This window comes from Natator depressus, chromosome 1 (genome assembly GCF_965152275.1).
Source record: "Natator depressus isolate rNatDep1 chromosome 1, rNatDep2.hap1, whole genome shotgun sequence".
NCBI classification, from domain to species: domain Eukaryota; kingdom Metazoa; phylum Chordata; order Testudines; family Cheloniidae; genus Natator; species Natator depressus.
Genome location: NC_134234.1, coordinates 152,972,712 through 152,997,770, shown reverse-complemented (window position 1 = coordinate 152,997,770; position 25,059 = coordinate 152,972,712). Strand labels below are relative to the sequence as shown.

Here is a 25,059-nt window from a genome sequence, read left to right as displayed (position 1 = left end):
ATCTCTTTGACTGCATCCTATGCTTTTTTTCAGCAACTATTTTACAATAGTTAATTACTGATATAAAATATCTTCGAAGAAATCAAAGAGGGTGGTGATTATCATGAAACGTAGCCATATAGGTACCAGAGATAATTTGTTGAAACTTGTGTGGCACAGGTTATTAATATCTTATCGTTAAAAACTTGACAATTTTCTGTTTGGAAGGACTATTTATAGCAGGAGAAACAAGGATTTAAAAGTCTAAAAATAATTGATCTTTTCAAAAATATACTGAGAGTATCCTCTTTTTTCAAATAGTGCTTTGGCTATGTTGTGTTTGATTTACTGTAGCTAAATTACATAATTTGAAACCCTTAAAACTAATCTGAGAACATGTCTTTACCCTGTGTTTTTTTCCTGCACTTGAGAACACGTCATTTTAAAAAAGCTCTCTTTCATTTCTCCTTGATCTTCAGATTGCGGATAGTATAAAGCCCTTGCGCCCTTATGAGCGCTTTGACACTCTGAGACAGTTTCTGGAGTACGATGGACACGTTTTACGTTTTTACTGTATGTGGGATGATACAGAATCTATGTTTGGGGACCCACGAGAACTTATTCTGCACTATTTTTTGGCTGATGATACTATTGAAATAAAAGAAGTGATACCAGTAAACTCGGGCCGGGATGCTGTTCCACTTTTCCTCAGTAGGAAGAAGCTACCAAAGGTGAAGAATAAAAAATACAGCATACTTTAAGTTTTTTTGCCAACTAAAAGCTTAAATGCATTATTTTCAAATTCCTGTATTAGGAGTATAATGTTAATTACAGTATATTATCAAAATGACTGAGTATGACCACAATTACGGGATTTTTTTTCTTGCCCATGTATTTGATCACACAATAGGTACAAAAATTATAAAAAATAATTAGGCTTGGGAATGCTGTACTTAAATCAAGAAGAGAGAAAATTCAGGTGGGCAAACTAATAGGTTTGTATTCTACAATTTCCTTTTCCTTATAATTTTATACTAATTGAGAAGTTTAAGTTTAATAGTTTATTTAATACCCCAGCACACCCGTGTAAATCAGTGTAAGTCCATTGAAATCCGTGGAGTTACACCATCATAAAAATGATGTGCATTCAGAATTGGGCCATGATATTTTACTAAGTCCTTAGAAAAAGTCCAGTTTCAAGATTCAGCAATGTAAATTGTTGCTAGCAGCTACAGTATCATTGCTTTAACTTGAATTCTTAGAGTCGGGTCTAATCCAAAGCCAAATTGAAGTCAATGGGAGTCATTCCACTGACTTCAATCGATATTAGATCAGGCCCTTAGAGGGGGGTCTACTAATTAGTTTAGTCCTCCATAACTTACTTACCATTTTAGAGTTTAAACACAATGAGCATGAATCACCTTTGTGTCATTCCATTCTTATACTGGTGATAGACTTGCATCACGGTAAGTCTGGAGTAATGCAGTGTTGAATTATTTCCCCCCTCCTTTGCCTTTAATATTTGTTATAATATTTAATTCTGTAAGCCATAGGTGTTTATAAGCCAATTTTAAAAAAACAACCAATCCCTGCCTTGAAGAGCCAACAGTCTGGGACCCTGGTCTTGCAGTGAGCGCTGACTTAGCAGACCCTATACCCATGCACTGCTCATTGAAGGATTGGGATTCAAGTGTCTACTTCTCTCTGAAGTCAATGGAAGTTAGAGAAAGGGCAGCAAAAGATTACCCAAAATGGGGATGGTATACAGGAGGGACTGGGGTTACATTAAAAGATAATAAAATCTGTTTTAGTTATGTGTACATCTAGTTGATTCTTCATTTAAAAATGTTTTTTGGGTTTTTTTTGGTTATAACTAGAATAAATTACTAGTATAAATTAAAAACCTACTATAGGAACATTAATTATAACATTCATCACAATAGAATAGGCTGATTAGCTCTTTTCTATATTTGTGCAGCACCCAGCACAATGGGGCCCCAATCCTGTTTGCAGCTTTTACATGCTACAATAATATAATAATAACTACCAGCAATAATAATAATCCTCAGAGCAGAATTTTATAGGTATGCAATACTTTAGTTGTGCTAACCTTTGCTTTCCAGTTACTTCAGAGAAAGAGACTGTGCCCTTAGGTGCACAATAGGACTCTGAATGTATAGTTTGAACAGCAGAGTGGCTTTGGAGGTCAGTAACATAAGCACGCCTCATTATGCTCACTAAAAATGTTCACACAAAACCAGTCATATAAAAATTGTCTCATACAACCACTGGTTTTGTTTGGTAACTGAAGTCTCTGTTTTTTGCTTTATTAGATGCAGTTCTTAAGCATCTGTTCTCTTTCCTTGCAGTATGCTCCAGCAGGGCTGTATCAGCCTGGTGCAATCACAGATCGCACAGTTCTCAATGTGTTTGGAGGCTTAGTAGGAAACAAAGGCCGTTACATTCTGGACAATCGTAAGGTCAGATATTTTTGAATACCTTAGGCCATCTAACATAATTACAGTTGTTTTATCGTTTCTAACATCCTGCTTATCTAAAACAAAGAAGGTTATTTGTAAGAATGGTGGTGTCACTGTAGAACTGCTTAAATGAGCAGTGTTGAAATTTAATATGCAGTGTTTGTGAAAATGTTTAGAAAAAGCTTTAGCTTGGAATGGGAGTAAAAACATCCAAAATGTGAAATATGGAGGGTTTTTTTTTTTTGTTAAAGATCAAATATTTATGTAAAATTCCAACAGTTTGGTTTTTTTAGAAAGTTCCATTTTATTCTGAGATTCATAGAGATGCTTCTTAAATCTTTTTTTTCTTTTCTTAGACAGGAACTGTGCATCAGGAATTTTACAAAGACTCTGACCTGAAAATAGGGGCAGTGATCAATGTTTGGGGAAGGAGGGTAAAACTCTGTGACTGTGATGAATTTACTAAAGAATATTATACGACAAAGTATGGAATCAGTAAGTAGTCATATTTATCCTTTTCTGTGCCCGCTTTTAAACTTTGAATTTTTAAAAGAATCTATTAATAGCAACCCTTTTATCTTTTTTTAATTAGAAACCAGGAGCTATAATCTGCTTTAAGTAGCTAACAGCAAAATAGTAGTTTTGCAGGGGTCCCAGTGGAGTTGTTATAGAGTCAAGGCCAGAAAGCACCACCCGTCTGACCTCCTGCACATCACAGACCACTAAACACCACCCAACCACATCCAGACCAAGCCCAACAACCAGCATTAGACCAAAGTGTTACAGTCTTCAGGAAACTGAACTATTGTGTGCCGAAGTCAGTGAACAGGACTGAGGTGCACCGATGCAATGGCAGGGAATTGATTTAGTAAGATATACCCAGATGATCCTAGCAAGTGACCTGTGATCCATTCTGCAGAAGAAGGCAAAAAATGCCCAATGTCTGTGCCCATTTGACTTGTGGGAATATTGCTTCCCATCCTTGGATATGGTGGTCAGTTAGACCCTGAGCATATGAGTGAGACCCACCAGAAGCCCCTGAAGTGTGAGATTTTAGCAACATAAGGCATGAACTGTAAGAGATGTCCAGAGGTGCCTAGCCCAGTCCTCTCTCAGTGCAGGCAACCCTGTCATACAATCCTACTTCATAAATTATCTTAAACCTAATTAGGTTGTTTGCCCCCACAGTTCCTGTTGGGAGGCTGTTCCAGATTCTCACCCTTCTGATGGTTAGAAACTTCTTCAAATTTCCCGCCTAAATTTATTCATGGTCAATTTATACCCATTTATTCTTGTGCCAACATTGCCCCATAGCTTAAATATCTCTTCGCTCTCCCTGTATTTAGAGAGAGCAATCATATCCCCTCCCAGCCTTTGTTTTGCTAATCTAAAAAAGCCAAGCTCTTTTAGCCTCCCCTTGTGAGGTAGGGTCTCCATTTCCCTCATCATCCTAGTAACCCTTTTCTACACCTGTGCCAGTTTGAATTCATCTTTCTTGAACATGGGTCATCTGTCATGATCTATTTAAGACCAACCCAGATTTGCATGTTATGCCCTTGACTGTTTTTATTTCAAAACCAGAACAATAAAATGATCCTACATAAAGGCTATTGATTCTTCCACTTCCCTGTTCCGATATCCGTACCTTCAGTCAAAGTATGTAAAAGAATGTACATCTGAACATGTGTGTACACTGGTTTCATATTCTTCCCCATCACACTGCATTTTGTAAAGATGTCAGATGATCTATTTTCTGAAAATGGTAGCTGAGTTTAGATGTTTGTCTCCCTTGAGATGATTCAGTGCATCCTCACAACAGTTGTGTTTTCCTGCACAATGGTGCTGGCAAATCTACACTTAATGCTCTCTACTATACAGAATCTGTGCAGTCTGGAACATCACAGCAGCTATCCCATAAAGCCTCAAGAATTGCAAACTGGAGCACTGAATTTTGGAAAACAATCAGGGTTTGTCTCCAAGATGGGAAAACATTCTGGGAGTATGGGATTTAGTTTAGCAATCCCAGAATTCCCCATTCAGAATCAGAGCTGTTTTTAGTATGGGTGTCTCCTTGGAAGAGCAGTTTATCCTACCATCAATTTAGTTATCCAGTGAATAGATACTAACATGTATCTGGACTGCTCAAAAGTGGTGAGAAAAGTGCTGCTACAACCCTTTCCTGACATGTGAAACCAGATACCAGGGTAGACTTGTTTGTGACCCAGACTCATGACCAGATGGAACACAGAGTTTGGACCAAAGTCCAATTAACTCCTTGGTGGAATGAGGTACTGTAGTGCTGTAGAATGACAGCAGCAAATGACTGAAAAACATCAGAAGGAGGAAGGCCACCTTTTTATTTCTCTGGAGCTTGGCCCAGTATTACAGTAGAAGCCTTTATTGAAGCTAACTACACATATTGAATACTGCTTCTTGCCTCACTTGTTGGCATTAGAAAAAAAAAACAGTTGGAACAATACTGGTGCAAATATGCCAGACATTAAACAAGACCCTATCAGAACATGTTGTTAAAATGAAGAATGTCCATACCGTGATTACTGGAATGGTGAATGGGGCTTCTGTAATTGGGGTGGTGTGGTAAATGAAACACACACAACTATTATCTGCCCACCAAGTAATACAGCTAAATATTACGGCTGCAAAGGTTGTTTCTCTAGCGTAATAGTGGCTGGTTGACTGCTGGTACTAGTTTATGGATATTAACTTCAGCTAGTTGGGCAAGTTTATGGGAGGGCAGAATGGCACACTGTTTCCCATGCATATATCAGAAAAATAAATAATGTGTATTAGGGTGGTAGGATCTATGATTCTATGTAGAAATGCAGGCATCTCAATGTGACCCACTTTGTTAGCAGGGGTTAGAACCTTGCATAAAGCTGCTAAGTTCTGCTGACTTAGCGTGACGTGTTAACCCCCTGGATACCTTATCAGGATATAAAAAGGAGTGACCTTTTAGTCAGAGAGGACTAAGGGTAGAGACAAGGAGGTCCTGTGGGTAATTCTTGGAACAGGTACCGTTGGGGGAGAAAACTCAAGGTTGGGGTTTATGTTTTGTTGTTTGTGAGTTACCAATAAATTCAAACCCCAGGAAGAGGGTATGTTTGTCCTCCATGGAGCTTGTGCAGACTTTATTTGGAGCGGGCAGAAATACCTCTGTGGGCTTGATCATGCAATGTGCTCAGCACTCTGTTCCTGATCCAGAAAAGCATTTAAGCAGGTGCTTAGTTTTAACTTGTCTTCAGTAGGACTGTGCCCTTGGCAAAGGTTAAGCACTTGCTTAAGTGTTTTGTTAAATTGGGACTAGAGTGCTCAGCACCTTGCATGACCAAGCTCACTGGTGCTGTTGCGATTTTGAGTTACCCATCTTACCCCTTGCTGTTCTTTGTTCAAGCATTTATTTGACTATATGGCTTCAGCAGGAGTTGTATGCTAATAGAATTGCCTTTTAGGAGGACAAGGAGATTTCTCTTGAAGTGCAGTTGTTATGATAATCAATATGTTTCCAATGTTTCTGCCTGTTTTGCTCTGCATAATATTTGTGAAAGCAAAGGGAAAGTTTTCAAAGGACAGCAGCTTTGTAAACGATAGCTCATGCCCTTCAGCGGGAAGCCTGACATTATTATGGATGAATGCAGCACTGGTCTGAATGCAAGGGATAGACACCTTAATGTCGGATATAGTCTGCCTAAATTTTGCTAATGCAGCTGCATAGAAAGAGAAGGATGATCTGAATGCAGCAATGGCCACATATACATTATAGACAATGAATGCCCAAATGAAATGGGAAATATACTCTTGAGTGTGTCTCTGAGGAGAACTATATTTATGCTTTTTACTTACTGTCTCATCATAGCACAGAAGTAGAGTAAGAAGTGTCCTTTCATAAATAATATTTAATTAATAAATAATAGAAAAGTATGTGGAGGGGGAAGAGGGCCTCCTATTATTCTTGTGAGCCAAAATTAAATAGTATCACATTTTTGGTTGCACTGCCAACCATGTGACAAATAGGTGCTCTTATAATATTCCTTTTGGAAGGCAGGAGAAAAGGAGGCATTGCCTCTTTGTTTTACTTGGTAGGTGAACTGTGAAGCAGGATCTCATGCCACTAAAATAAAGTTGGAAACTAGGGGAGGCCTCTTCTATACCTGTTGGTTGTTGGCAAATGCATGAACCTAGCATTATGTCCGGTACTAGTCATCTGTGTTTAGTCCAAGGGAATTGCAAGTACCCCTTCACTGGTACTTTTAAAACTCCATTGAAATTGGAAGCAAAAGATGAAATCTCAAATTTGAAAGCTGATTTCTTGCCAGCATAATGCTTTTGCTATGCCACTGAACTGGTCCTTATCACCATTTTCACTACTGAGAAGACTACATAATATTCAAGTTGTTTTTATTCTTAAGGGGGACTGGATGGCTCTGGGGATTAATAATGGGATATAAAGTTTTTTGCCTTGATGTTGCTGGTTCAGATCTTGTTTCGTGATTGAAAGTGGTTAGAATGTAGTGACTGTTTGGTATGTTATGTGAAATGAATCTGAGGGTGTCAGTGGGTAGGTGTTCTGGTCACCAAAACCAGCACCACAGTTAGATTCCTTGAATTGCTCTGGAGACTGAACTGCTCTCTCATGCATAGAGTATGTCTTCACTACACAGATAACCCAGGCTTTTACCTGGGTTTTAGCCCGAGTTCCCTAATATCTAGATAGAAAATCCTCTGACTCAGATCTGAGGGTGCTTTAAGCCCAGGCTATCTTACATTGCTCAGCTGGAGGCATGGGTTAGAGCCCACTTTCACTTTGGCTAGAACCCACCCACTTGGCAGTGAAGATGTAGACAAAATCACTGATGTTCTGGTAGTCCTCCGATGCCCTTCCTACAGTCCCTCCAGACAGACAAGTTCTCCCTCAACTGACTGGGAATGAATCCTACAGCAAAGGAGTATGGGATATACCTCCCTCCCATCCCTCCAGACACGCATGGCCGAAGGCAGAAACAGTATGACACATTAAGTAGGGTAGGACTGTGCAGTGGGGGCACTCACACTTGGGCACCTAACCCAGGTGCTCAGACCCAGATGTCAATCATCCAGGTTAACTGTGGAGTGAAGACATACCCATCGAGATGATCCTTCAGTTTCAAGATTGAGGTGCATTGATGCAGCAGGGTGGAGAAGACTGCCAATGCCTATGGTGTACCTGTCCTGTCCATGAATAGGATTTCATTACCCCAGGCTTTCAATACCACAGTAAATTCACATTAAAATGTTGCAAGGAATGGTACAAGATCATCATAGTAGGGGACGACCAACCAGGAGATGGATAGATGTTGTGCAGCAGATCACTGGAAGATCAACTGCTGTGTGTGCAAAGTTAGCTATGGATTGAGAAGGATTCTGAAAATATTGCTATGCTATCAAGAGTATTCAGACTTGAATAAATGGACTTTACTTACTTTATTTTCTGCATTGGTCCCTAATGATTTGCAAGATTTTTTTTGTGAAGAACATATAAGAACATCGGGTTACTCTGCAGATTATTACAGCAAGTGACATATTTACAAATGTTCAAAAATACTTCTGCTAAACTGTTTTGTTACAGACTTTCAGGACTTTAATAGAGATAAAATATGAATTCAGGGATAACAAATCATTAAATTCTTAGGAATTGGTTCTGAGGGCCAAAGTTAAAGACCACACAGGAATATTACATAATTACACAGAGCCCAATCTAGACTGGCTTTATGTAATGGGACCTGGGAAGACAAAAAATGGACACCTAAATACTACAGCAATTGAATACGATAATATTTTGTTGATATCATGACTTATTAATGCTATATTAAGCATGGTTGATTACAGGTATGACTGACACATTAAAACATGTGTACAATTGTTGAGTACCAGGAGAGTAAAACTAAATTGAGTAATTATCTTGTCTACTAGACATACACTAGGTGGCACTCTTGGAGTGCAAGAAAGATCTTAATCAGTGTTCCATTTGTTATGTAGGTCCCACAAATTAAAGCTACTGTAATTGAGAATAATAAACATTATAAATCTGATAGTTCTTTTTCAACTAGAGAATACATGTGTGATCACCTTGTAATTCAACATACAAACTCACATAGGGGTTTTTCCCCCTCTCAATATGCAGAGACTTATGTACACAGTGTTTTGTTTTTTAACTAGAGTCGGACATGTAACTCCTCACACACTACACTGAAATTTTCTAGAGGGTCAATATTGCCAGAAATAATGTTTTTAGAAAATAATGTTTTGTCATGTGTTTACTTATATGATTCTACTCTGTTACAGTGATGGCTTTTGGTGTAAAATTTGAAAATTTCCTAGCAGGAGACTTCTTTTTATGTATTGATTTAGGATTTGAGCCCCCCCAGACTAGTTGCGCTATATCTATATCTGTATATATAAAGGGCATGTGTAACTTCTGAGGGAAATACATTGGCTGCTTTGTTTTTATAGAAACTCCTCTTGACTGGTTCAAGAGGAGGCGTTAGATTTTCCATTAAGAACTTATTTTCAACAGGATATGTTGCAAAAGAAGTAACTGCTGAAGGAAGCATGGAGAAGGTGCTTCTTGTGTTTAGGACTTATACTTAGGAGAAATTCTGACATCTGAATTCTTGCTCTACTTTTCAACAACAAACTTGTGTTAGATAAATCTGAATTTAAAAGAGTAGGTTGCTATGATCTTCGTTTATTAGCATGTTCTAAATCACCGGTTCTCAAACTCCATTGTGCTGCGACCCCATTCTGACAACAAAAAGTACTACATGACCCCAGAAGTGGGGACCACAGCCTGAGCCCACCAAAGCCCGAGCCCCGCTGCCTGGGCAGAGGGCCTGTAACCTGATCTCCATCGCCCAGGGCTGAAGCCCAAACATGAGCCCCACCACCCAGGGCTGAAGCCCTCTGGCTTTGACTTTGGCCCCAGCAAGTCTAACACCAGCCCTGGTGCTCCCATTAGAATGGAGTCGTGACCTACTTTGGGGCCCCGACATAGGTTGAGAACCCCTATTTTAAATAGATATGTAGACTGAAAAAGCACTTCAGGAAAAGTTTGAATTGGCCCAAATTTCACCCTTTTCCTCTACATGTGCCAAAACCAAACCTACAGTACAATAATGTTGGGGATGTTTCAGATAAAAAATTCATTATTCATTCAATCAGTTTTTCTTCCTATAGAACTGTGTGTAAATTTCACCATTTTCACTGGATACTTTTGTTTTGGTAATGAAAAGGGAAAAAATAGTGAATTAAATCTCTCCCACTCCAGGTAGAAGAGACAAGGCTTGGGAAGAAAAAAAAACCCATTCTTGTTTGTGGCCATTGTTGTACACTGCCTTTCTGAGGCCCTCAGTTCTTTCATGGACCGTGGATGCTGTGACATCCTTCTGGCTGGTGATTTGCCTAGTGCGTTGTCCTTTTGTTTTCCAACATCTATCAGTGTTGCTTCAATGTTAATAAACTTTATTTTCAGGGAAAATAATAATCAAAACTGTATCTGTTTAGGTTCTTATGTTGGCTGTAAGCCTCAATAGCTGTTGCAAGTTGTAATACTGGGAAACACAGGTTCAGGGGAGCAACTATGGCATGCTATAGCAGCAGCTGACACTGGGGCAGCAGGATCTTTGCTAGATATAGGGATCAGGGTGGACCTTATAACAGCTTGTTGAGCTGACAGGCATATGTGAAGAGAGGACAGATTGGTTATTGGTCATGTTCATATGGAGAAAGGGATCATAGTTGTGGAATAATGCTGATGAGTGAGTCTGGAGGTAAGGCAATATTTAAGAGTAGGGTAGGGGAAGGACTATAAAAGTAAAACTTCAGAAAATTTGGATGTATTTGGGATAGGACTGAATTTATTGGCAACTTGCCAAGACTGACGTAAACATTTGAGTTCTTCCAATACAAAGATAGAAATTGACCAAAAAAAACAGAGAAAAATATCACAAGTAAGGAATTTAAATTGTGGAATGATCCCAAGGGATAAGAGTTGAAAAGTGGTTTTAAAAATTTGGTTCTTCTGTTTAGGAATAATATTTCCCTTCCTATTGACTGATTTCTGCCAAACATTACTGGGCATAGATGAAATCCTGGCCCCATCAAAATTATGATAGCAGTTTTGCCAATGATTTCAATAAGGCCTGCATTTCACCCTATAAATAGTGAAGCAAGCATGATTTAAAGAGAGAGGTTCTGCTCTGTTACACAGATATATTAATAGACATCTATACTGAAAATGCAATATCTTTAATAAAATAGCATGATCTGAAAAAAAATCTTGTTATCTTATTTTCTTATAGAGGATTTTACTCCAGTTCCATTCAAGGCTCCACCTCCTCCAAAAATAGAAAGGAAGTTTCCACCATACACTGGATTTGGCTCTGAAGAGGATTCTCTAGGCTCCTGCATGAGCCTTCTTCCCCAACCTCCCCAGAAAGATTTCAAGAAATTCTTGGAGAAAGACAGGTATTTTAGTGAAAGATAATCCCAGTTGTGGCAAGATGGCCAATGTTAGTATGGTGGGTCCTGCGCTTTTCTTGGCAGGGGGCTAAGATGCCATCTCTTGCCCCTGCTCTTGGGCCACTGAGGTCCCCAATAGTGGCCCGGGAAGGTGGTAGAGGAGGGAAGCAGGGGAGGGGTCTGGGTTTGCTCCTCACTCTGAGCCCCAGCCCCTCTCAACTCCTGTGGGTTCTTACCCTCTTCCCCCTTGGGTGGGGAACCTTCAGTCCTTAGATGTTGGGGGAGGAAGTCTCCCTCCCCTGCGGGAGTGGGTCTCCCTTACTTCGGTTCTCTGTTTTTTCACATCTTACAACACACGTCCAAGTCCAAGTCCTCCCCTGACTGCCTGAAGCAGGGGGTTTTATTAGGTTCCTGACAGGGCTTAATTGACTACAGGTGCTCCAATTAACCTGTAGCAACCCTTCCTAGTCTACAGGGAACCATGCCTTAATTAGCCTAGGGCTTATATATTTCCCCTCTACCACTGCTTCCTGGCCCACCTGTATCACATAGTCAATATTTTTAATACCTGGTTGCAGGGGAGAGTGGTGTTAAGTGAAATCTCAAGGTTACCTGATGTAAGTTTCCAGGTGTATTAGGACTTGGTTAGCAACATTGCATTCGGCATTTCTGTGAACTAGGCAAATACGGTCTTCTATGAAGTTAGGGTCTCATCTGATTCCCATTAAAATAAATGCAAAGACTCCTTTGACTTCATCTGGCATTGGATCAGGCTCTGAGGGTATGTCTACACTGGAGTTAGGGTGTGATTCCCATCTCGAGTAGACATACTTGCACTAGCTCTCATTGAGCTATCGTACTAAAAAAAAGTTATGTAGCTGTGGTAGCTCATGCAGTGGTGAGAGGTGGTTGGGGCTAGCTGCCCCAACTGTGACCCAACCAGACCCTGTGGATACATACTCGGGGTGGCTAGCCTGTGCTGCTGCTGCCACTCCCGGTGTTACCGTTGCTCCACTACTATTTGTAGCACGCTAGCTGGGTGAGAGTGTGAGTATATCTACTTGAGCTGGCAGTCACCCCCCCCAGCTCCAAGTGTAGACAACTAAAAAGAATTTCAGAAGATCCACAAATATGATATAACCCCCGTTTGTTTCTCTTGAGATTTCCTGAGAGTTCTTTTCTTTCTTGACTGGTTTTCATGCACAGTTGTACTATAGCAATATGAAAACATTAGCACCGTCTATTTCCATTGTGGGTTATACAGACTGTGCCCTGATTTATGAGTCCTGAGTAAAAAACAAAGCTGCATTGCAGATCCGAGGTTCATTAACCCATGTGTAGAGCCTTCAGAAAAGGAGAATGCTATTAGAAGACTTGGTAAAATTTTAATAATTTATATAACCTCTGTATATTTTAAAATAGTAACGTCTAAATCAATAAATATACTATTGTTGAATTCATTCGGTTTTCACATTTAAAAAAATAGCCACATGGGAAAAGAATCTGATTGGCCAAATTTCCTGGAGAGGGTCCTGACATGTATTTTGATTTGTATTTAGGTTTGAAAATGAATACATCTAAAAAATGTTTCCCCCCCCCCGCCAATTAAATTTCTGGAAATAAACATTGAGCCTGATTTGCAATTGAGATTGAATACAGATGCAATCAGCATCTGTAATCAGAGAACCAATTGTGCCCTGAAAAATAATTCCTTTCTATCTGGCTGACCCTGCTTAGCTTTGTTAACCCCAGCTGAAAATTATTTTTGAAAAAATAGGGAACTTCATTCCATTTCCTGTCCAGACCAAGAATAACACAGTTTATTTCACAAAATGCGTCTCCAAGTGATGGAAAGGTTCATCATTCTATGTACTGAATTTCTTGCCACTTCTTCTGCCCTCATAGAAAAGGCCTCGAAAGTAACCTGCTGCGCTTTCTTGCAAAATTTATTACTGATAATCCCATTGACAAGGATCGGCAATTCATTATTTCTTATTTTCTGAGTGATGACACAATTTCAGTGTTTGAGACCCCACAGCGAAATACAGGTAAGAGATAATAATCCTCTGGAAGCAATTCCAACAGCTCTGCTGCTTTGATTAAAATGTAGTGATCATTAAACCCTAATGCAGAACGCAGTCCTAATGGAAGCCTGTGCAAATCCTTTTGAATTCAGTCAGATCTACATTTGCTTCTTTTGGGCTTGACAGAGGTCTACTGTTTTACCTTAATAGTAGTTTGCTGTGCTAATTTATAATCTGTGATACTCAGAATGAAACCATTTGTTGTAAGACAGCACTTCACAACTTTTAAAGTTATTGGCTCCTAAAGATGGTGGCACATATTCTATTTGCAAATCTTATCCAGGGGAGCTTGCTTTTGTTAGAGGTAACTTATAGAAACTGTATTGCTGTCATTGATGGTAAATAGGGATAAACCCATAGAAAACATAACAGATTGGAAATCATACAGTAAGTTCTATGTTTTGCAGGATCAATATTATTAGTCTAGCTATATGTTTTCCATTATATAAAGGCACGGTATAAAAACAAAATCATTGTAATTATTTTAATATATGTAACAATATCTTAAACAATATACAGTTTATTGGCGTTTGAAGGGTAAATTTGGTCTTGTGCCAGTAGCTGTCCTAGTGACCTACTAGAGTGACATTGATTTGAATTCGAGGAGACAGCTCATCCAGCCTTTCTAGAGATGAACGCTTCAAGTTCTTGTCCATATATATTTCACTGTTGGTGAGCATGCATCCAGTACAATTAAGTCCAGATACTTTGGGCCAGCAATGTTCTTTGGGGGTCATGCCTGCGCCCTGAGTATTCTGGTGCCTCTGAGGGCCAAAAGGGCAGGGCGACCCTACCCTTCATTTCCTTCTCCCTTCCTTTGGGTATGGGTTGGAACTTGCAGTGTCCAAGCTTCTTTGCTCATTATGTGGCCTATTCTTTGTCATGTAAATAATTCTGGATAGTGGGGTACTTAGTAGTTAGTTAGTTAATAGTGTTATTGTTACAGATTTTTGGTAGTAATTCCTTTCTTCCTTTTAGAAGGAAATTCACTTTTTTTGTTTTCCTGTGAGTTAGCTCTGGTACTCAGATCAGTCATTATGGCTGAGCAGAAATTTCCAGGCTTCAAAAATTCATCTTCCTGCAAGGCTGTAATGCCTTCCAATGATGGGCACACTAGATGCTTGCTGTGTTTGGGTGAAGTGCACATAACAGAATCACGTACCATCTGTAAATCATTTTCTATGAGAACCCAAAGAGCTAGGGAGTCTCCTCCTAAAATATTCTCTCTGGAGAGGTCAGTGCATCCCAGTCAAACTCCGAGACACCTGGAGCAGCAGTTTCTTAACACTCATCATCTCAAAGTGCTCTGGCTGCCTCCTTAACTCCTGGAGTCAAAGTGGGAGCAGAAGCAGCCAAACTGGGGAATGCTGCACTGGGTGTGGGGTAAAATGGGGCCTCAAGGGGTGATCTCTGACTCTAGCATCTCCTTGAACCGTGAACTATGCAGGGGAGACTTCCTGCTACTCTGGAGACACTAGGATGCAGGTGGTGCCTCCCCTCTTCCCTTATAATGTGGCCTAGCTGACCAGAGTCTCCAGCCGGCTGGAGCAGAAATGACCAAAGTTTTAACTGGACTTTCTCTGCCCTGTGTTTGATTGGGTGTTCCAGCACACTCCTCTCCCTCCCTCCCTCCCATTCTTTTCACCTCAGCTTCACACCACACCTGTCCCTCTTACCCTGTCTTTCTCATGTCCTGGCCTTCTGTGTCCCGTCTCCCTTCCCTTTTCTTTCCATTTAACCAATCCCTTCCTAAGTAAATCTATACCCTAACACCCCCACAAAAAAAAAAACTTGTGGAATTAGTTTAATGTTAGCTCCCATCACACTATTCACTCTGCCATTGTTAGCAACTCCTTCCTCCACCCTCTGTTTGTCTTGTCTATTTAGACTGTAAGCTCTTTGGGGCAAGGACTACCTACACCTCTGGGTTTGTACAGTGTCTCGCAAAGAGGGGTCCATTCTTTGTTGGCCCTTAGACACTATGATATTATTTATTTATTACTGTAGCACCTAAAAACCTCCGTCATAGACCAAGATCTGATTGTGGTAGACACTGTTCAAAATAAACATGATTAATAATTAATAACAATAGCTACTTGTAAAGATCCATATTTCTAGCTTGATAAAATCTCAGGGTACAGAGGAAGGAAAGAGCACTGGACCCACAAAGGAAAGAGATCTCTGTCCTCTTCCTCAAGGAACCATAAATCCTCTCCAACTTCAGAAGAAAAATCTCTCAGTACAGACCTCTCAGCACCAAGGCCCTGATGTCTCTCACACTAATAACCCTGGCACCATGACCATCTACCATCTACTCACCTGTCTTTGATACCAACATATTTGGTATCGAAATCCTATATAGCATTGAAAGACCTACTGGTCTCTTCAGTGCTGGACTATCCACTATTAGCAGTGATGAAACTGCCTCCTCCAGCGCTGACTGCTGCTCTGACATTGGTACCAGGTACATTAGTGGTACCAACCAGAGCACAGACCAAAGGTGCTCCTAGCACACTAGCTGCTATAGCTCTTCCTCTCCAGGAGGACTATACATTCTTCTCCTCAGGTTCTGAAGGCAGTAGGGAGGTTGGACTAATTTGTTCCCCAGGGTCCAGATATTTAGGTAGCATACAATGGAGAGGGAGTCAAGTTGCAAAATGCAAACAGTGCAAGAAAGAAATGCAAAGCCTGGTTGCCTGAATGAAACAACATCATGAGAAGTATTTTAAAGAATCCTTATTGAGGTTACAGGAAGAAACCATCCCAATGTATAGAAAGAATAGTAAATATGGCAGGCAACCAGCTTGGCTTAACAGTGAAATCCTTGCTGATCTTAAACACAAAAAAGAAGCTTACAAGAAATGGAAGATTGGACAAATGACCAGGGAGGAGTATAAAAATATTGCTCGGGGATGCAGGAGTGAAATCAGGAAGGCCAAATCACACTTGGAATTGCAGCTAGGAAGAGATGTTAAGAGTTAAGAGAAGGGTTTCTTCAGGTATGTTAGCAACAAGAAGAAAGTCAAGGAAAGTGTGGGCCCCTTACTGAATGAGGGAGGCAATCTAGTGACAGAGGATGTGGAAAAAGCTAATGTGCTCAATGCTTTTTTTGCCTCTGTCTTCACGAACAGGGTCAGCTCCCAGACTACTGCACTGGGCAGCACAGCATGGGGAGGAGGTGACCAGCCCTCTGTGGAGAAAGAAGTGGTTTGGGACTATTTAGAAAAGCTGGACGAGCACAAGTCCATGGGGCCGGATGCACTGCATCTGAGAGTGCTAAAGGAGTTGGCGGATGTGATTGCAGAGCCATTGGCCATTATTTTTGAAAACTTGTGGTGATCTGGGGAGGTCCTGGACAACTGGAAAAAGGCTAATGTAGTGCCCATCTTTAAAAAAGGGAAGAAGGGGGATCCGGGGAACTACAGACCAGTCAGCCTCACCTCAGTCCCTGGAAAAATCATGGAGCAGGTCCTCAAGGAATCAGTTCTGAAGCACTTAGAGGAGAGGAAAGTGATCAGGAACAGTCAGCATGGATTCACCAAGGGCAAGTCATGCCTGACTAATCTAATTGCCTTCTATGATGAGATAACTGACTCTGTGGATGAGAGGAAAGCAGTGGACGTGTTGTTCCTTGACTTTAGCAAACCTTTTGACATGGTCTCCCACAGTATTCTTGCCAGCAAGTTAAAGAAGTATGGGCTGGATGAATGAACTTTTATGTGGATAGAATGCTGGCTAGATCGTCGAGCTCAACAGGTAGTGATCAATGGCTCCATGTCTAGTTGGCAGCCGGTATCAAGCGGAGTGCCCCAAGGGTCAGTACTCGGGCCGGTTTTGTTCAATATCTTCATTAATGATCTGGAGGATGGCGTGGACTGCACCCTCAGCAAGTTTGCAGATGACACTAAACTGGGAGGAGAGGTAGATACGCTGGAGGGTAGGGATAGGATACAGAGGGCCCTAGACAAATTGGAGGATTGGGCCAAAAGAAATCTGATGAGGTTCAACAAGGACAAATGCAAAGTCCTGCACTTAGGACGGAAGAATCCAATGCACCGCTACAGACTAGGGACCGAATAGCTAGGGAGCAGTTCTGCAGAAAAGGACCTACAGTGGACGAGAAGCTGGATATGAGTCCACAGTGTGCCCTTGTTGCAAGAAGGCTAACGGCATTTTGGGCTGTATAAGTAGGGGCATTGCCAGCAGATTGAGGGACGTGATTGTTCCCGTCTATTCGACATTGGTGAGGCCTCATCTGGAGTAATGTGTCCAGTTTTGGGCCCCACACTACAAGAAAGATGTGAAAAAATTGGAAAGCGTCCAGTGGAGGGTAACAAAAATGATTAGGGGACTGGAACACATGAGTTACGAGGAGAGGCTGAGGGAACTGGGATTGGTTAGTCTGCGGAAGAGAAGAATGAGGTGGGATTTGATAGCTGCTTTCAACTACCTGAAAGGGGGTTCCAAAGAGGATGGATCTAGACTGTTCTCAGTGGTAGCAGATGACAGAACAAGGAGTAATGGTCTCAAGTTGCAGTGGGGGAGGTTTAGGTTGGATATTAGGAAAAAACTTTTTCACCAGGAGGGTGGTGAAGCACTGGAATATGTTACCTAGGGAGGTGGTGGAATCTCCTTCCTTTGAGGTTTTTAAGGTCAGGCTTGACAAAGGCCTGGCTGGGATGATTTAGTTGGGGATTGGTCCTGCTTTGAGCAGGGGGTTGGACTAGATGACCTCCTGAGGTCCCTTCCAACCCTGATATTCTATGATTCTATAAGTGTTCCTTCTCAGGAGGAAGCTGTGTTGAAGATGATGAAAGGAACATGTCTGAACATGCAGGATTTTCAGGTTGGTAAACTTTTATTTCATAATCTTTCTTAAGGACTGCCTGTCTTCCTTCTGGACTATTCTTGAATTCTCATGTTTGAGCAAAAAAATATAGTGGTATTATCATTTTAGATGCAGTTGTGATAAAAAATAAATAGCTGAAATAGGCAGATCTTCCTTTTACAATTTCACCTTTAAAGTAGTACTGAGTGTCAGGGAATGCAATGAGTAATGCTAAATGAGCAGTATGGTAATAATTAAATAACTGCATTGACTTATTTTGTTTAGGAGACTCCATCCTCAACATACAGGATTCTGAAGACTATTCACCTTCAAGATCACCATCATTTTCTATCGTTTCAGAGTTTTCTGCCAATGATAGTGTTTCAGTCACATCATGTATGTCACATAGCCACAGTATATCACCTGTAGCAAAAAGAAAACAAAAATCTCCATCATCCAGAAACAGCCATAGATAAGTTTGTGATAAGAACCAGCAGATTACAGAAAGAGGTAATTGATGAAAAAATTGCCCTGTTTGTTTATGCAACAAACTCTCATTTCCGTATGATTGAGAACCCACACTTTATTAACATGGTTCAGTCAGTAAGACCAGGATACAGTTCAGCAACAGAGCAGATGTTGCAGGCACATTGCTGGATAAAGTGTGTGAAAGAGAAATTGAGCAGTGTGCAAAAGGTCTAGAGGGTAAAATTGTTAACCTGAGTCTTGATGGGTTGAGCAATGTCCACAATGATCCTGTTGTATGTGCTTGTGTGACAGCAGAAGAAGGGAATGTCTTCCTTACAGAAACGATTGATACATCAAGAAATGCACACACAGCAGAGTACTTACAAGAAGTAGCAGTAAAAGCTATAACAAACTGAGAAAAAAAATACAAATGTCTAGTATGCAGCTTGGTCACACAAAATGCTGCAAATGTGTCCAAGATGAGAAGAAATTATTTAGAAGAGTGTGAAGAGAGTCCCAAGCTAATAACATACGGTTGCAGTGCTCATTTGATGCACCTCCTAGCCAAAGACTTCAGTGTTCCGGAAATAGAGGCTAATATTGTTGAAATTGCAAAATACTTCCGTAACAACCACTTTGCAGCAGCTGCTCTGAAAAAAGTGGGAAGAACCAAGCTAACTCTCCCACAAGACATGCGATGGAACTCAGTAGTGGACTGTTTTGAGCACTATATCAAGAACTGGCCTAATCTGATGACAGTTTATAAACAAAATCATGAAAAAATAGGTGGCACTGTCGCAGCCAAAGTTCTCAACGTTGATCTTAAGAGAAATGTTGAACACATGCTGAGTACCCTGAAGTCTATTTCTGTAGCCTGGAACAAAATGCAGGGAAATGGCTGTTTTATTGCTAACACTGTTGAAATTTGGAAGGAACTGAGTGAGATCTTAAAAAGAGAAATATGCAATGACAGAGTTAAATTACAAGCATTAAACAAATAAATGGGACAAGCACTATCTCCAGCTCATTTTCATGCAAATATTCTCAATACTTGGTACCAGGGTCAAACCTTAACTGCTGAAGAAGAGGAGCTGGCTATGACATGGACATCCAGCAATCATCCCTCCATAATGCCAACTATAATAAACTTCAGAGCTAAGGGTAAACCATTCAAGAAATATATGTTTGCTGATGATGTTTTAAAGAAAGTCACACCAGTGAACTGGTAGAAGTCACTTAAGCACTTGGATTCAGACACTATTGAAGTGATAATTTCACTTTTAACAGCAGTAGCTTCTTCTGCCAGTGTAGAAAGGATATTTTCTTCCTTTGGACTAATTCATTCCAAATTGAGAAATCATTTGGGACCTGAAAAAGCAAGAAAGCTTGTTTTTCTTTACCAGATTACGAACAAACAGGAAAATGAAGGTGAAGACAACTGAGTGAGCTGCAGAAGCCAATATTTCAAGTTTCTCATGTTGACTTGGCTGACCTAGTCAATTTAATTTTTGGTTTTTGTTTTTAAAAAAATGTTTCATTTAATTATTTTAGTTTAAAACAATGTTAACAAAAACAAACCTGATTTTTAAAAAACTTGAATGTTTAACTAAATTCAAAAATTCGTATGCTTGTTTTGTTAAAATATTACATGTTGCTGTTCAAGAAAAAAATCCAGAATACATAACGTTGTTGTTGTTGTTGTTTTAGTTAAATAAAACAATTTAAATGTCTGTCTGGTGATGTTCTCCTCCTAATACTGCATGGCAAGAAAATCCTCCAAATATTAATGATTAACCTGTTGAATAGTCTTCCTGAATCATGATTTAAATTAAATCCACCCTGGTCTTCGCTCTTTAGGGATCTCTAAAGTGATTCAAATAACAATTGAGGATCTCCCATTCAAGGAATGTGAACTCAGTGCTAAAGCAGATGAGGCCTTACGCTCTCTGAAGGACTGACATACCACACTGAGATCCTTAGCAGTTCTATACTCCTGCACCATTGCATTTATCCTGAGTGTTCTCAGGATGTTCAGGCAAGATGCAGCTAGGATGATCATAGCTTCGGCATGGCTAAGACAATTCTGGTACTTACACCTAAAGAATCTCTCCATCCAACCTCCAATACAATTGCCTCTCCAGCCAGTAATATCTCAGGCACTATCAGATTCTCCATCTGGATCCATGTTCCCTGCACCTTATGGCATGGGAGCTGGCTAGCTGACCTGAATGGAAAGATCCTATTAATCTGAAGTACAAAACATCCTAATCCGCAGTAGAAAAGATTCTAGAAGGCATACTTATGCTGCCAAATGGAAGAGATTCATAATCTGGGTGCAGCATCAGTTATCAACATCCCTGGAATAGATTCCAGACATACTGGACTACCTTCTATCTTTAAAGAACTCTGGACTGTCAGTGAGTTCCCGGAGGGTTCACCGAGCAGCCATCTCAGTTTTCCGCCCTCCACTTCAGTGATATTTTACACTTTCACACCCTCTGGCAGCTAGGTAATTATATTCCCCAGTCAGAGAACCTCCCCCTCTTCAGGAACTATAAATATTGGACTGATTGGGGCTAATGGGCCCACCTTTTGAGCCAATGGCCATAAGTTCTCTCTTTCCACTTTTTATTAAAACAGCTTTTCTGTGGCAGCAACACTGGCCTGAGGGGTTGAGGAGATACAAGCACTTGATGGCAAGCCCCCCCATAAAGACAGAGTGTCAGTAAGACCTCACCCTAAATTTTTACTGAAAGTGGTCTCTGTCTTTCACTTAAGTCAGGTCATCCCTCTACCTGTCTCTCACACCTCCCCCCCATCCACATTCAAATAAAGGTGAGGTGAAATGGGACACCTTACAGAAGTTCTTAGAGTGCTCTCCTGCTGTGTAGATAGGACTAAGCCATTCAGGGTATTTCTAAGATTATTGATATTTTATGCAGACAGGGTAAAAGGACAAGTCCTTTCAACACAGATGTTCTAACTGGATTTCTGCTTGTATCAAGTGATGTGATGAATTAGCAAACATACTCTCATAGGTGGGTCTAACATCTCAGTGTACCAGAGCAGAAACAACCTCTGTTGCTTCTTTGATAAATGTTCCCATATTTGGAGATACTAGGGTAGCTACTTTGGGCTCAATACACATATTCACCCAGCATTATTCCATCGTGGAAGCATCAAGAGCAGATGCTAATTTTGGTAGGACTGTCCTACAGTCACTGGTTAGGTAGACTCCTAGCACCCACCTCCTTGTAACCTGGGTCATTGCTTGTGAGTTACCAACAGTGAAATGTTTATGGACAAGCTCTCAAAGAAGAAGAAATGGCTACGTGTACCTTACAGTAACTGGTTCTTCGAGATGTGTTGTCCGTATATGTTCCATGACCTGCCACCGCCCTTCCCCCTCCCCTCTTGGAGTAGAGGCAAAAATTCGGTGTAGAAGGGACCTGTGTTCCATGGCTTCTAGCTTTCACACTCTACTGTTCCATCCTGCATATTGGATCCATAACTAGTTATAACAGAACTGTCTGTAGACACAGTTGCTTCCATGTATGTTATATCAATAGAGAGAGGATGCTGGTACAAATCCCACAGTGTGGAACAATATATCAGTGTCTTTCCATTGCTTTGGCTTTTGCTTATTTTAGATAGTATGCAATGCATATCGCATACACAAATCCTTTATCCACATTGATGCTTCCAGTTGCTGCTGTTATTGTTTATTCCTTATTTTATTATGAAACATTTGTGTATAGTGCTATAGGGATGCATGGCAATTCACATAGCAAATAAAGATATGTCCACCTCGGGCAGCTAAATTGACACAAGAAGACACTGGCAAGAGAACAACAAGCAAAGGAAATGGAGGGATGCAGGGAAGAAGAAATACACAGAATAAAGTTAAGGGTTTGTTTGGGTACTACATTACCTATTGTAGTAGTTCCTAGGTGGTCTTTTTTGTTTTGTTAATTGCCTTTAAAAATTGTTTAAATGGAATTTGCGGATTGTTGTTTGAGGGATTGTGAAAAGCAGTGGGTTTTGAGAAGAAGTATTCTAAGGGAGATTGCTTGGCCTACCAGACCAGTGAGGCCATTTCAGGCTTGGAGGCCAGCACTCAGGAGAGCACAGGCACTTGTGCGAGAAGGGAACAAAAGGGGATCAGTCATTGGCAGAGAGAGAGTCAGCATAAAGATAAAAGGAGGACTGGTGGCACCTTAGAGACTAACAAATGTGTTTGAGCATAAGCTTTCGTGAGCTACAGCTCACTTCATCGGATGCATACAGTGGAAAATACAGTGTGGAGATGATATATACACAGAGAACATGAAACAATGGGTGTTACCATACACACTGTAACAAGAGTGATCAGGTAAGGTCAACAATTACCAGCAGGAGAGCGGGGGGTGGGGAGGGAACCTTTTGTAGTGATAATCAAGGCCCACCTTGATCATCACTACAAAAGGTCCCCCCCATCACCCGCTCTCCTGCTGGTAATAGCTCACCTTACCTGATCACTCTCACTACAGTGTATATGGTAACACCCACTGTTTCAAGTTCTCTGTGTATATAAAATCTCCCCACTGTATTTTCCACTGTATGCATCCGATGAAGTGAGCTGTAGCTCACGAAAGCTTTTGCTCAAACACATTTGTTAGTCTCTAAGGTGCCACAAGTACTCCTTTTCTTTTTGTGAATACAGACTAACACGGCTGCTACTCTAAAACCTAGCATAAAGATAATAGCTCAAATCGAGTGGATGAGGTTACCCAGGCATAAAGTGCAGAGGATGAAGAGGAGAGGGGCCAAAGACAGAATTCGGATGTAGAGAGGGGGTAAAGAAGAGGTGGTGCCTCCAGAGGAAATACTCGAGGGAGCACTCCAAATCAAGTATCTGAAAGTCAAATAAAAGTACATGAGTTCAGAAACGCAAAGTAGAAGAGAGTTAGGAAGGATGATATGGTCAACAGTGTTGAAGGTAGTAGAAAGGTCAAGTAGGGTGCGCCTGGAAAGGTCAAGGAGGATGAAACTGAAGAAGAGAGATTTGGACTTGGCCAAGAAAAGCTAATTGGAGATTGGCTCAGTGAGAGAAGCCTCTGTGGAACAGAGGAGTGAAAGGAAGTACAAGCAAGAGGAGGAGCTAGGATGTGAAAGGGGTTAGGGAGACAGGGTAGCAGTTGGAAAGGTGGGAGAAACTGAGAAAGATTTACTTCTCAAGATGCGGAGAAGTAGGTATGTTTGAAGGCCAAGAAAAAGAAGCTAGCTGAGAGAATCAAGATTAAGAATGAGAGAGGAGTGGTGGCGGAGGTCACAGATGGGCGAGGATAAGGGCAAAGGGACAGGGACTGAAGGAGGAGAGTGGGAGGGACACTTTGGCATAGGGAGCAAGGTGGGGCTGGAATGGGGCTAAGTAGGGGGGAAATAATGATGACTTCAGACCATCAGGAGTTAGGGAGTAACAGTAAATTGTTTTTTTTTAAATGAAAGCCTGATCATCCCCTCTTTTACTCAGATTCAGTATGCTTATTTTAGTCAGATTCAATACGCTTATTATTCCTATTTTAATTTTAGAAATTGATGTTAATAGGCAAGTTAAACTATTTGGAGTTGCAAAGCTAACACTAAAACCTTAAAGTTGTTCTTATTTTTCTCATTATAGCATCCTGAAAATCACAGGGGGAGAAGCAACGCAATATTAATATTTTGCAAATTAGATTAGAAATTTAATTTCATTGGACATTTTGAAGCTTCTGTTGAAAAGGGGGGCAAAATCTGAGACCTATGGCTCCCCAGACAGGAGACTATAACCCGTTTTTCACCTCATGTTAATACTAATCTAACAGCTGTACAAACACCTGCAAAGGCTGATCTGATCTCAGTGGAAGACTTTTTCCTTGGTGTTTATTTTGAGTCTGCTTCTTGTAGATTTCCATTTGGTCATCTGCAATCCAAATTGCTCATCTCATCTCAACCTAAGGCCCTTAACCTAATGGTGTTCCTTATTGTTATTTTCATTTTTCTTTGCACTACTAGAAAAGCACTACTTTTAAACATTAAAAAAACCCAGAAAAATACATTAAGGTAAATTTCTAATTTAAACACACAGAATGAGGGAAGTGCAGTCAGGGCTGAAATTCCAATCTCATGGTGGCCAGTTGTGCTTAAGTATTGCATACATCTTCTAAAACTGTATGTTAGTCTCTAAGGTGCCACAAGTACTCCTTTTCTTTTTGCGAATACAGACTAACACGGCTGCTACTCTGAAAGCTGTGTATGATCTAAAGTATCATATGTGTTGTAATACCTAGGTGAAAAGGAATGTGTTAAGTTGAGTTCCATTCTTAACTTTGAATTTTCATGCTTTATTGGGGTTTAAGCTAGACCCTGATCATTACCTTAATGTATTTTTTTCTGTCATTTTTATGATGTTAGTAAAGCAATTAAGTAAGATATCTGATCCAAACTCTTGTTTAATAAGTAGTTGGGTTTCACATTCACTTACAGTTTTGACTATAAATGGCATTTTATTACACTGTCCATCAGCCTTTTATTGGACTTACATCACTACAGAATATGTAAGACATCATAAAAAGTTACAAAAGTATGCTTTTTGGCTTTTGGTTTGAAAGGTTAGATATAAACAGGAAATGAAGCCCAGGCACTACGGAATTGGCATAGTGCACATTTAACATAGTAACATATCTTG

General features: G+C 40.5%; 1 protein-coding gene across 1 annotated transcript in view; it reads left to right on the top strand.

Annotated features, from left to right (window-relative positions):
• The window catches only part of EFHC2 (EF-hand domain containing 2), an 86,844-nt gene that overhangs the window by 40,689 nt on the left and 21,096 nt on the right, over window positions 1-25,059 (top strand). Inside the window, exons 5-9 of the mRNA XM_074969207.1 lie at window positions 459-710; window positions 2,349-2,459; window positions 2,816-2,954; window positions 10,814-10,979; window positions 12,879-13,021. Of these exons, the coding sequence (XP_074825308.1) occupies window positions 459-710; window positions 2,349-2,459; window positions 2,816-2,954; window positions 10,814-10,979; window positions 12,879-13,021 (811 nt within the window). The remainder of the gene's footprint in view (window positions 1-458; window positions 711-2,348; window positions 2,460-2,815; window positions 2,955-10,813; window positions 10,980-12,878; window positions 13,022-25,059) is intronic.